Consider the following 14,013-nt stretch of genomic DNA (forward strand, 5'->3'; position numbering starts at 1 on the left):
ATTGCTTTGTTGCACTAGGCTGAGAACTTCTAACAAAGAAACTGAACTCAGCTTAAAAATATCTTAAGCCAAACGGCTAAAAATCAACATAAAATCATAACAATCAGGACGACCTATGTAAGTGTCTGAACTACGTTCATCCACTCCTAAACACTCAACTCAACCGCAGTGTACGTACAGCAAAAAAAAAAATCAAAAGATATGGCAACTAAGCGAACAAAACAAAAGCAGACAAAAACAATTGAAACGGAATAATTCGTTTGAAAAAAAAATTCTGTCAGATTCGAACCCAGGACCTTTACGGTCCCAGTCATTTTGATTGCCTCCAACACAAGTGTACCGGAGACGCTGAAAAATTTGAATTCGTTATGAACTGAGCCTAAATGTACCATTTCTAATTTTAACCATTGTGTGAACAAACTATTGTACGGGAAAAGTGTAGAACCCGACTGAAACACTTTTGCTGACGCAAGGGTAAAAATCAATATGAAACGTGGTATTTGTATCGCAAAGTATATGTTCTTTTACTCAGACTTTATGACTATCTAACTCCCATAATGTCGGGCAAATTTTCCTGAGAGGTTTAAGGAAATGATGGTAATAAGTAGGCACTTTTATAGAAAATTTCTGAATGTAAAATCCCAGGTCGTGGAGCGAGGAAACTTTTTAAAAAAATACATTTTCTATGTTTACATAAAAATTTACATTACCTACCATTTAATTAAACATTCTCCCATCCATACGCTTGATGCCCTGCGAACTATAGCAATGGTCCTACCAGAGGTAGAAACAAATTGATGAAATTTTTTTTTGAAACAGCAACCCAATGTTTTTAAAAAAGAAGCGAAGTTTCACTTCCATACACAAGCAAAAATACCACCGATAACGCTACTGGGAAAAACTGAATGATTAAAAGTTTGAGTCTTCAAAACTTCTTAAGTGACGAACGCCAATTATGAGTCTAACATAATTGCTAAGTGACGCAAGCCAATTATGAGGCATTAGCAGTACCTGTCGATATGAAAGAAATTTACCAACTGATATGCCTCAATTTAAAGAGCGGGCTCATTTTAACTAGTATACGAAAAAGTTCATTAAAAACATCCGACCATGACCAGGTTCGAAGCCTCTATTTTGTTGTGGGTCCACGTCCCTACCTCTACGCTACAGATCCGTGATACCTTGAAGCTAAAGTGCTATTTGTAATATAATAGTCTATGTTAATATCCTTAGCATTGGCTGTACTTAATAGCTGGTTATTGATCAAAATTAACACTTTCAAAATGAACAATATTTGCGACTTCGGTTGGAAAACAAGAGAGTTCATACTATCACACAAGCTTCGCCTGTGTAAAAAAACGCTCAATCTATAAAATAATTGCCTGAATTAACTAAACGCCACAGAACAGAGCCAAAAGTCAGCTGTGAAAGAGTCAATGAACGCAAGTATACAGACAAAACATACTGACTTGTTCATGGAAAAAATCTCAACTTTCGAACTTCGAGGTTAAAAAAATATGACCATAAAATTCTTTGAATTTCTAGAACAATTTATGATTGACCGTTTTTATTATTAAAATAACCCAGTTTGAGACAACTGGTTCAGTAGGTAAACGTACTAGAGATTTTTATATCGCAAAAATTTCTATTTAGCGAAAATTTTTGTTTCGATAGGAAATCTGATTATCAAATCCATTTTCTAATTTTGAAGTTGGTCGTTTTTTCTTTTGTGGCTTTTTCACTTTTGCTGTTCGATAGTGGAGTTTGCTTTTATTTTAAGAAAGGAAACAAACTGATTTTTAACAGAAATATCTCAAAATTCAAACCGCGAAAAAGTAAATTTGAGCCTGATTATTTTTAAAGGGTTTTTTTTTGAAAAGAAGAAACAAAATAAAATCATCGCGACCTATATAAGAGTCTGAACGACTTTCATCGACTCTTAACAACAAAGAGTTCATTAAAACTTTATATTTTATTTTCCGTCAAACATTGAGCTTAAGAGCATGATCTCAGCGAATTTGACTTAAATACAATCCAATTCAGAGGAGTATGCTGGAATGGAGCTGAAAAGCGACCAACCTCGAAATTAAGTGTTTACCTGATCCAGGCTCATGAAGGCCGTGTGTGAATGTCCAGGATGATGATTCTCGTCAGCTTCCAGGTGTAGCACCAGGGGCGTCGGTGTATTTTTATTTTTACCATCTTTCTTACCCTCGCTGTACTTTTCCTGGGAAAAAAAAATCGATTTAAAGGGTAAAACTGAGTTCGGAACAATAGCATTATTGAACGATTTCTGTATGTTATAACTTTGAAGAGCAGCGTATGCATAAAATATTTCATACTCGTTGAGACAAAATAGCATGACACTTCGTTTCCAAGCATCGAGTAAAATTTAGCTGACTTAGTCATACTCGAGCGATGCTATCATGTTTCTTTCATGTGCTCTTACCCATTCTTTGACCAGACCTTCGTGATCAATAGGTACTAAGGCTTCAAAATCCACCGGAGCACCGTCTGTTGGCTTTTCAAACTTCATCTCGTGTAATATCTCTCCATTGAAGCTACATATTCAAAAAATATATAGAGAAATAACTTAATAGCAAAATGAATTTCTCTCATCAAAATTTGGAAGATGACTCATAATAAAGATACTTAAATAATCGCATACCATAGCTTGCCGTCCATGAACACTTCAGTGGCTCTTTGATACAAGGTTGCTCTACCTGGAACATCTGTAACAAAACTGCAACTGAAAATGTACTGATTTAACTCTTGTTCCTGAGGTCCGCTGAAGTATGTCTGCATTGCAAATCCATCGTTCACTTCTCTGAAAAAAAAATCTTGCCAGAAAAGTATTCTTTACAACTAAGATTCAGTGGTTTTAACGTACTTATTAATTTTCAATGAGTCCTTGTTAACAATAATTGAGGCACGCAATGTTGTCAGAGGCTCTTTTCCATTAGGTAGATGCCCATTGAACTGAAACAAATCACAAAAATACTCACTAATAGCACTTTCATCATAGTTTGCTAGTATTTTGTTCTTTATTGTTATAATCTTTGATCGATACATTCCACCTAGTATCTATTGTACTTCCTTAACTGTGAATTCAAGTCTTTTACTACTACTACTACTATCATCAAAAAGTACGGAAAAATATCTTTATGCCTAAATAATTATGCCTATTTCAGGAGCTTGGCGTTTACCCGCGGGCTTATAAAAGGCCATAGATACAAAATAACAGAAACAAATTTACAATGACGCCAGATACACAGAAAAACGTTACCAGATTTGCATAGAACAGAAAAAAAAGACTCATGAGCAGTACCGGGACAGGAGGAGGGTGGAGTTCCCTTTTTGCAGGACAACTGACAGATGTTGCATAAAATAGCAAGCAGCTTGCCCGGGGTCGGCACAGGCAGAGCGCGCTGCTGCCATCGAAGCAATGCGACGAATGATTTTAGCGGCAATGGGCGACCACCCACCAAGGGCCTCGACAGAGAGGGGCACAAACGAGATGCCAGCTTCTTCGCACGCGGGAAGGCGCTTTGTGAACTTTCGCTCGTCGGATACTTCGAGGGCGTGACCGGCACTAGTTCCAGGTTTTTGCAAAGTAGATGACAGCAGGGAACTAATGACGGTCATGTCCAGAGCGGCTGGACGACCTCGATAACAACAGGGGAGATAAATGTCTCCCGGGCGAGAGCGAGAAGTGAGATTGGCTTTTTCTAAAACGGGGGAGAGAGCTGCCTTAGTGGGACTGTTGAAAACGCCATCGCGCAGTCTGTCATTGCGCGATATGCGGTCTCCGTCGGCTGCGCAAGCGAGGGCGTGATCGCCAAACGTATCTAGAGTCCTGGAACATTTCGGGCACGTAGACTCGCTGTTGAGTAGGAAACTCCGAGTCGATAGCAAACTGCAAACCGAAACTCGGCTGCAGGAAGGGTTAACCCTGGCGCCTTCAGACCCGAAAGCCAGTCACCACTGTTGGGGAGCGAACAGGAGAGCAGTCTGACTGTCTCGGGGCGTAGAGGCGGATGACGTGAGCTCGGACCAAGACTTGGAATCAACTAGGCTTGAAAGTTTCATTTGTGCTTTGGGGGCCATTAAAAGAATGTCAGCGTTGTCACTTAGAAACTCGAGGGAGGACGAACAATTCAACACGGTGGAGGGCACCGTGGTGTTGTGAAAGATCCGGTCAGAGAAATTTGGTGTCAAGGTAGCACCCGAGGAAGGCCACTGGGGCAATCGAAGAAGAAATTGGAAGCCCGAGGACACCTTTAGCCACAGGCAGTGAACACTGCAGGCGTTGAGACGGCGACAGGGCTGAATCAGTAATGGACTCGAGACATAAGTGAACGGCATTGTCAGAAGGGATCGCAAGTCTCTTTTCAAGAACAGGGCTTGGATAAAGTCGTCGTTAGTCGAAATGGCAGCGCCCAGGTTCTTCAAACCACTGCTCCGAACGGTAATGGCATTAGGAAGAGCACTAAAATCCAGGTTGGGGTTGGGAGACCAAGCTTCACACTTCTCAACGCTGACCTCCAAGCCGATTTAGCCATAGACGAAACCAAATGCGGAAAAACCTGAGCAAGGAGATTAACATCGCCGACAAGGGAACCATCGTCTAAGTACCAGACGTTACAGGCGAGATCAGGAAATTGGTTCCTAAGAGCTACAATGATGGGATGAATCGTAATGGCAAACAAGCGAGGAGCCAGTGGGTCAGCTGTCACCTTCCTGGACGCCACACGCGGATAGAACAAGGGAATTACCGAATTTCAGCCAGGATGGTTGGCTATAGCAGAACTCGACCCACCGGAGAAGCTCTGGAAACTGGTCGGCAACCTGCCGAAGAATAGAGAACCGGTCGAGGGTATTAAAGGCGTTTTTCAGATCGACCTGGAGAATAGCCAAAGAAGATGTGTCACCCACGGGAGCAACGAGCCCGTTCAGCGCGTGAGAAACGGCTTCACAGCCACCAGGAACGCCCACTCCGACCAGAAGAGGAACGAGCAAAGAGGCGGCTTTCTGGCTAGAAAGACGACAAAGGCACTTGGCAACAAGTCTGCGCAAGATCTCACCAACTGCTATGGGTCTTACGCCACCATCTTTTTTATTCGGCGCAAGAAGGCTGGCTCCGCATAAGTAGGGAGCAATGGAGGTAGGCGCCTCACTACGAGCAAGAAGATTGACAACGTCGAGAACGGCAGAGATGGCTTGATCCCGGTAAGCGGGTGAAGGGCATAGAAAAGCATTAGACAAGTGTGTGGCATAAAATTTGGAGACACCTGCAGCAGAGTCTTTTGGAAAACTCTTACCACAGTTGATCAATATGTCACAGGAAATGCTGCACGGGATAAGATCTGGAGGATTATGCCTATTGAAAAATCTCCACCTAAATTATAATTTGGAGAAAATTAGGCCAATTAACTAAATTATTTTGAAAACATCGATAAACTCGTTAAGAGCGTTGTTTTCCACCCATTATAAAAAAGATCAACCGTTCAGTTCCTTCTCTCCCTGGTACACCGTAGAATGTGCTTTCCAAGCACGCATTAATTCTAAGTAAACTATGCATTTCATTTTGAAATATTTTCCTACATCACTTTGTATGTTGATGGGTAAAAAATAGTCAAATCGACGTTTAATTAAGTTTCGATGATTAAATCTGTAGTGCTAGACAACAATCTCTTCGTTAAAAAAATCTTCTGAAACAAAAATCGTATTTTCTGCCCCTAATTTACTTTAAGGGGTGTTGTAATGTTCATGCCACATTTTTATTGCACTTTGAATTGATGCATGATTTGTCTGTTTAAGTTTAAGTGTGAAAAACATCAACTCGCTAGTCACGCTAAAAGGAAACTGTTCAACTGATCCTAATACTCTACCGGAAATGCTTGGTTCTTTCCGAGATGCATCATATCCCTTCTAGACCCGAATAGCAGCCTTGAGTCAAGTTTGGCATCAACACGTCGGGTGTTGTTTCCGCCATCTGATTGTGTTTGATCTAGCTTGATTTGCTCCGAAGAAAATTTGATTCCACCGAAATAGAAGAAGTCATCAAAAAGCTCTACAAAAAAATTTGAAAATAAAAATTGTTATAAAAGCATATAGTTAACTGAACTTACCGCTATCTGGCTGATCGAATACACCATCACTCGGAGAGGAAAATATGCCACCCATCTGAAACAGCAATAAACCCCAATTCAACGAAGTGTAATCAGAAGGTCAAAAGTATCATAGAGACAGAGGTTACAGTCAGGAGTCCCTTCATCACGTATTCCAGTCAAAAACCTTGGAATTTTCTAGATATGGAAGTGATACTGATAAAAGGAGATGACAAGTGTTGATGTCCTTACAATAAAACTCGATACGGGTTACGTTTCTTCAATAAGAACACGCAACTCGACACGAAAAAATAGAATATACAAATACAATTATGTTACAAATTTCGTCAAAAGTTATTTTGTCATTTATTGTTCCGGGTATGCAAGCGGCGTTCGCAATCTGTAAAGCCAGGGAGATTAAAGCCAAGGAGATTCTCTGTTTTAAAAAGCTGCCTGCTCTGCAACTATTCAAATTCATCAATCCTTCCCAGCAGAGGATTGCTTGATTTCAATCCGATTTTAACACGCGGGATGAATTCAGGAGTAGCGAGCAAACACTTCGATTTTGGTCCAAAAAATGGAGTGCGGTCTTTATTTAGACAACCGCGTATTCATACTCGTCAGTATTTAGACAAACACTGTATGAACCAATCTCTATGAGCCATAAAAACATGTATGTAACATTCGCCCGGAAGTTGTTGTTGTGAAGTACACATCGACGGAAAATAGAGCCAAGCTATAAAACGACTGGCTAGCGTCTAATCAGAGCTCTACATGCTTTTCACCGTCTCTGCCAAAGCCAGTTCTTTCGGTGGTTTTTCAAACATCGGGTCGACAAAAACGTTACTGTTTTCCGGCTTCGACAAGAACGCTCAAATGAAATTAATTATATGCGAAAATAGTGAGCTCATGGCTGGGTCTCAGTATCCCCAGACCACGAGGTCACTCCTAAAAAAAGGGCTACTACTATCTATCATATTACTATTGTTTTTGTTCAGTGGATAAAAATCATCATCTCCATCGAAGATAGATCAACCCTTTCCCTCAACTTCTAAATCATCATAATCTGAAAACGAATGTAGATGTTATTAATTCAATTCAGGACATGACCAGAAGCTAAAAGTTGTTAATTTAACGAGTTAGTTTCCTCCCGAGGCCGCTCCGGATTCTGGAATCCGGGCAAAGAACAGTCTTAAGTGTTCCTGGAGGCTGTACACGTCGTCCAAATACCCTTCCTGGTTCTCGGGAATCGTGTTGTAACTAGTCGGTCACTGTAATATCTGTACCGCTGGTATTTCTTCCCGTGTCGTCTCTATCCACGAATATTGTTGTTGTGTGTGTTAGCACGTTTTCAGTTACTGCAAAATTTTAATATCGCGAAGTGTCTTTTCTTTTATCGAAATTTTAAAATTTTACATGTCACTCCAAATTGACCTTTCCCAATCCGTCAAAATGAACGATTAGCACCACTAATTCGTTAAAACCGTCAATCTTCCCAGTCAGATGTTTCGAAACCAAACTTGCATTTTGGTCAAAAATGCAAGTTCGGGTTCGGCAAAAAATTTCGAACCCGAACTTGCATTTTGGTACATTCTGGTCGAACTTCCCAAGTTCTTATAGAATAATGCTTAGATTTGATAGGTGAAAAGATTTTATTTTTTGTTTAAATCCACTTAATGGTCTTTTATGATGCTTTAACGTCTCTAAATCAGTTTATACCAACTCAATTATCCTGACGATGGACATAGTTCCGAAAAGGTTCGAATTCACATTTTGTGGCATTCGACCAGAATGGCCAAAATGCAATTTGTGCAGACTTCGAATTTTTAGCAGTAAGCCTTCCGGATTGGTGGTTGTTAAGAACTAGGAACGTTATTGGAGCGATTGGCCAGACGGTGAGGGCTGGAATATTCTGGTATTTTTATATTTTAAAATTTCGAATTATGACGTCATATTTCTGAGAAACGTCAGAAACGGCCATTTTGGCAGAGAAGTAAAAGAAAAAAGAGAACAACTTTATCTGCGATAGCGAACAGGACGAAAATCGAGATTAAAAACGACAACGAACTACAGAATAGCAGAGGACGTTCCGAGTTGCAACTATTGTGCTGCTACAATAGTTGCAAGGCCGTTGCGAACAACGGTGAAGGGTAAGAGACAGCCTTCCGGAATAGGAGGAAATCAAGATTAACGAGCTTCATTCAGCGGATTCGTCAATCCGGAAGGGTAAAGGAACTGAAACTTTTATCCTGCCACGTAAACTTTTAGCATCCTGTCATGTCCTGACTTGAATTTAATTGATATTTGGATTAGTTTTGACAAGGATGAGGTGCTAGGAGTTGTGGGGGAAAGGGTTGATCCATCTTCGATGGAGATGATGATTTTTATCTACTGAACAAAAACAATAATAATATAAATAGTAGTAGCCCTGTTTTCAGGAGTGACCTCGTGGTCTGGGGATACTGAGACCCAGCCATGAGCTCACTATTTCTGCATGTAATCTAGTTAATTTGAGTCTTTTGACCGAAGCCGAAGGCAATAACGTTTTTGTCGACCCGATGTTAGAAAAGACCACCGAAAAGTACTGGCTTGGTAGAGACGGTGAAAAGCATGCAAAGCTCTGTTTAGACGCTAGCCAGTCGTCTTAAGACTTAGTTTTGTTTTCCGTCGATATGTATCTTCCGGGCGAATGGAAAACAGCTGCAGTTACTCCTGTTCACAAAAAAGGTGACCGAAAAATGGTGAACAACTATCGACCAGTATCGCTATTAAATATTGACAGCAAAGTCCTTGAAAAATGTATATACAAAGACCTGTACCCTTACTTTGCCTGGTATTTGACGAAACATCAACACGGTTTTACTAAAGGTAGATCAGTCTTGACAAACATGCTCTCTTTACTGAAAGAAATATATGAAGCGCTTGACAATGACTCAAACGCAGAAATTGTAGCATTCTACACTGACTTTGCAAAAGCCTTTGATAAAGTTCCGCATTTTGATCTACTTAAGAAAGTTGCACTTATAGGAATAGGAGGCTGCATGTTAGAGGTCTCTATGACTATTTGAAAAACAGGAAACAGTTTTTACGAGTAGACAATATCAGCTCAAAAGTTTTAGAAGTCACTAGTGGTGTTCCCCAAGGATCACTTTTAGGACCACTGCTCTTTTGCATTTTTATTAACGACCTACCTGAAGTATTCAAATTCTCTGAACCATATATTTTTGCGGATGATCTTAAACTACTTTCCATCAAAAAAACATCAATTGAAATTCAAGAAGATCTGGACAAAATTCAGCAGTGGGTAACTGAAAACAAAATAGAATTAGCACTAGATAAATGTGCAAAAGTAAGTTTTAGGGGCGGAGACGCTAACTCTATGCTTTTTGGTGTAGTGCTTGGAACATCGATGGTTGTGAAAGATCTGGGAATTTTTGTGTCGGGCGATTTAAGTTGGAAGGTACACATTGAAACAAGATTAAAGAAGGCAAACCAAGTACTGTACCTCCTGAGAAGAAACCTATCAGCAAAGATAAATACATTTGTAAAGTTAGGCCTGTATAAGTCACTAATACTCCCAGTGTTATTATACGGACTCTCATGTACACATATATCGAGGGGGGATCAATTGCAGTTGGAGCGATTTCAAAAGAAAGTAATCCGTTGGATCACTGGAAATAAAACGGGAGTGTACATCAACGAACTACGCTTGCTAAACATTTTACCCCTGCCCATGTTCATCCGGCTAAATAACATCTTACTTCTTGCCAGTCTTGATTCTAATGAACGAAATGAAATAGTGTTAAACAGGCGAACCACACGGGCTAGAAATACAGAAATTTTTGAGATGCGAAAAGTGAGAACGGAAAAAGCGAGAAACGAATTTGTTTTCAGAACCAGTAGGATTGTAAATCGATTAGAACCATATATTCATTTTGATAAACGAATCGGCCTCAAGACGAGAATTTTAAACACGATGTGGAAATTTGTAAACGAGAGATTTTCAGAAATGACAACGTGCACGTGGCAATTATTCTGTGATTGTATCACGTGCAGAAACAAGTGGACATTGTTTTAGAGAAGACGCCGGGACCAAGAATCCCAACAGCTGTGCTGTGAATCCCCAACAACAACAACAACAACAACAACAACAACATGTATGTTTTTATGGCGCTCCTGGGTGTTATTCTTTTTTAAAATCATGACCGGCAGAACTGTTAACGAGCACTCCGCGCCGAGCGGATGCTCACATTAACGCCCTTAATAAGCCTAAACCGCCGGGGCGGAAGGGTAGTTCGGAACGCGGAAGCCTTCCGGATTACCGTGAATAGTTTTTTAACCTAGTTAAGACCGAAAATTCACGAACCAGGAAGGGTGGGGGGAATCGCGAACCCCTCATCCCCTGAGTGGTTTGTGACCAAAAACACTTAAAGATATAAGTAAAACCAAACAAAAAGTAGTATAGTACCCAAGAGAAACAAAAAACATAAAAAAATTGCCGAAAAAACCAAAAACAGTAAAAAAGTAGAAAATCAGTAGAAATCATCCCCCCAGACAAGATGTGATCCAACCCCCCCGTTTGTTGTTGATAGATATATTGTTGTTACAGGCATTTATATCGGTCAAGATCGTTACGATCAGTTTTGTAGCCCGTTTGTGAGGCTTGTACTGTAGGGTTATTTGAGCATTTAAGCACGTTAATGATAAATTGCGCTCAATCCGGAAGGGTCAGCTGATTTGCGCTCAATTCGGAAGGGTCTTGGGAGAAGGCTGATCCGGCAAGCAGTACAAGGAGCAACAAGAAGAGGCTCAACAAAAACAACAATCGACTGTTGGGTATCGTTAACAAGTTTTGTATCCCTTTTGGTACCAAAGTTAAGATAGTAATCTGTGGGGGGCTCGACAGTGCTGCACTGTAGTGACCCTTCACCGAACTGCGAATATCCGAGTTAAGCACCTTAATTCGGATATTAAACAAACCCGGAGGGGTATAGTATTACTAACATTATTACTTATATAGCCTATATTAATAGTCTTATATCGTTTTTCAGTGAAAAACAACAAAAACAGACCGGTTTTTAGGGTCAAAATAGCGATATTTTGATCCCCCCACAAGTCGCGATTTTTGAAATATCGATATTTTTTGAAACGGAAAAAAGCGCTAAAGTAGTGTGTTACATCGTAATCGCACTACCATAATAGATAGAACCGGTTAAGTTTAGTTCGGAAGTGGTTGGAACTATTTTGGAACCAAAAACCGAATTTTCGTGATTTTTGAGAAAACGAAACACGATAAATTTAGAAAATTTTTTGAAATTTTTGAGTTACAACAGTAAAAATAGTTGTTCGGACAACATCCACTAGTGAATCTACAAGTTTTAAAACCCGCTACCCGAAAGCCTTCCGGGTTGCAGAGAAATCGAACTTAACGTGTTTGATTTGGTGGATTCATCAATCCGGAGGGGTACAGGTAGCATAGTTTTTCGCAAATTTTTTCAGCAGCGTTTTAGATTGGGTCTTTTGCATTGAACTAGAAGAATATAGGCCTTCTGAGCTCGGATCAATAATTTTTAGGTCGAAAGGACCTGATTTGCGGAAAAAGTTAGGCGGAACCTATAAGAGAGAAATTTCTTGACTTTAGAAAAAAGACGTTTTGGTTAATAACTTTGGAACTACTGGGCATATCGAGTTGATCTTGGTACCAATAGATCAGGAATTAGCTGAGCTTACTGATAGAGACAAAATTTTTTCGGAAAAATAAGCGTGAAAATTTTTTGAGATTGTTTTTAGCAAATTCACCAATTAGGAAGGGTAGAGCCTTCACGTTTTATAAATTTCTTTTAGAAAAGCCCTTATACCCCTACTAAAAGGTGATAGCGGTTGAATAAAGTAACTTTTGGCTGTTCTAGACGAAAAGGGAAGGCTAAAGGCACAGCAAAACCTTAATCGAGCCGAAGTTAGGCGAGCGATAAGACCCTTCACCGTTAGTGTGAATTGTGAAATAAGAGGCTTATCTTCAATCCGGAAGGGTCTAGGAAAGTAGCACATACCCTTCCTAGTTAATTGAAAGAGCAAAATTGCATCGGAGAACGTATCCGGAGGGGTATAGGTTGGAAGTAAGAAATCTCCGAAAAGCTACTTTTACAAAACCGGAGGGTTCCCAATCCGGAGGGGTCAAAATTTTTTTCAAGTTAGGAGGGTTCCGAATCCGGAGGGGTCTTATAGTTGCTAATTCGGAGGAGTCCAAATCCGGAGCGGTCTTATATTAACTAACTCAGAGGGGTCCCAATCCGGAGGGGTCTAGATTCTATTAGTCCGGAAGGGTCCTATTTGTGCCAATCCGGAGGGGTATTTTTTTTTTATTAAAGGCCTTAGGTAGACGAAAGAAAGACTAAAAAGTGAGAGGTATTAGGTTATTAGCACACAGGCTAGGTATCAGTGACTGCACTGGTAACTTGCCTTTCAATAAGAACCAGACCAATACAAAACAGGTCCGAACTCGGATATTCGCGACACTAAATCTAAATTAAAAAGAGCGTGATTCATTGGTGTGGATTGTAACATAATACGTTTTTGGGAAAAGTGACTGCCCTGAGGATTTTAGTAGGTCTAGCTCGGGCAGTCCGAAGGCAGATAGGTAACAGAGTACTCGGTGGGTGCAATAGACGCCCACTTGAGAAAATTACTGCCTTCAAAGTTTTGTCTGTTTGGTGCAGCACCGAGCAGGGAAGGCTTTTTCTTTAAAAGACAGGTTCGACTATTGTACTGCGACCGACTAAGAGTACATTACACATATGTTTTTTTTTATAGAGGTATTCATAGTTTGACATTAAATATATATATATATATATTTTTTTTATTTTAAATCAACATAAACTGTGCTTGATTGGGTAGTGAGTACACTATCTTTTAAATTGACTGATAACATCATATTGTGCTAGTTTTCAAATCTTACCACCGATATTCGGTTAGTGTGAATAAATTTTATACAAACTGTACTCTGATAACATACAGGGATTCGTGGTCACTATTTAATAGAATCTGGTGAAATTTATTGTGTTGTGTCATTATTATTGTTAACAAAACTATAAGGTCTCTAGCAATTGAGTCAAGAATAGGCATTAGAAAGTGACAAATAGAGAATGAGTCTAGACAAGTCATGGATACCAAAGCGAGGTAATAGCTCTAGGAAATTCATACCTGAGGAGCAGAGAAAGACGATGACCGATCCTTTTGTGGATTGGATCAAGCGATCCCGGTCTGATAAAAAGGGACGGTTTCAGGCAGAATGGTTGAAACGAGAAGTCAGAAGACCTCAGAAGAGCGAAAAGAACTGTTAGAAGTGGAGAGAACTGTTAGAATTCAACAAGAGCAGTCTCTTGGGACTCTTGACACAAAGTTAGACGCGATGATGGAGAGGCGAACTCAGGCTATCATGGATAGGTTGGACGGGCTACTAAGCAGCAAGAGTGGACCAAAAGAAGGAGAGCCGATTTCGGGAGGTCCCAGCAGGGAACCGAGGGTGAACTTCAATGAACATCAAAGGAGGAAGACGTATGGATCCACTAGAGGCAGGGGCAGTTCGTCAGGCTATGCCACAAGGGGTAATGGAGCATGGGGACCGAACAGTAGAGCAAGTTCAACGGGGAACAGACGAACCTCTAACGAACGACCAACGCAAAGCACACATGCGACGGGAGAAGTGATTCCGGCAACAGGGGGCATGCAAGCCCGAGGAGGAGTCATGTGGGCCAAGCAGGAAACACTCACGGTGATTCGGATTGCAGGGATGCACCGCACACAGAGCCTTCGACGAGGTGTGAGGACACTCAAGCGGGACACTCAAGGGATGCTACGGCAATGGCCACAGCATTTGAACCCCTGAACAGGTCTTTGGAGACAT

At 40.6% G+C, this 14,013-nt stretch overlaps 1 protein-coding gene across 3 annotated transcripts in view; it reads right to left on the minus strand.

The window, feature by feature from the left end:
• Positions 1–14,013, minus strand: part of LOC134854607 (probable E3 ubiquitin-protein ligase MGRN1) — a 283,436-nt gene that overhangs the window by 29,636 nt on the left and 239,787 nt on the right. For all 3 annotated transcript variants that reach the window (XM_063870942.1, XM_063870944.1, XM_063870941.1), the window contains exons 2-7: positions 6,132–6,184; positions 5,892–6,073; positions 2,891–2,979; positions 2,669–2,827; positions 2,450–2,561; positions 2,099–2,227 (exon numbers count right to left, since the gene is read on the minus strand). In XM_063870942.1, the coding sequence (XP_063727012.1) occupies positions 2,099–2,227; positions 2,450–2,561; positions 2,669–2,827; positions 2,891–2,979; positions 5,892–6,073; positions 6,132–6,184 (724 nt within the window). The remainder of the gene's footprint in view (positions 1–2,098; positions 2,228–2,449; positions 2,562–2,668; positions 2,828–2,890; positions 2,980–5,891; positions 6,074–6,131; positions 6,185–14,013) is intronic.

Source organism: Symsagittifera roscoffensis, chromosome 9, assembly GCF_963678635.1.
Source record: "Symsagittifera roscoffensis chromosome 9, txSymRosc1.1, whole genome shotgun sequence".
Taxonomy (NCBI): domain Eukaryota; kingdom Metazoa; phylum Xenacoelomorpha; order Acoela; family Convolutidae; genus Symsagittifera; species Symsagittifera roscoffensis.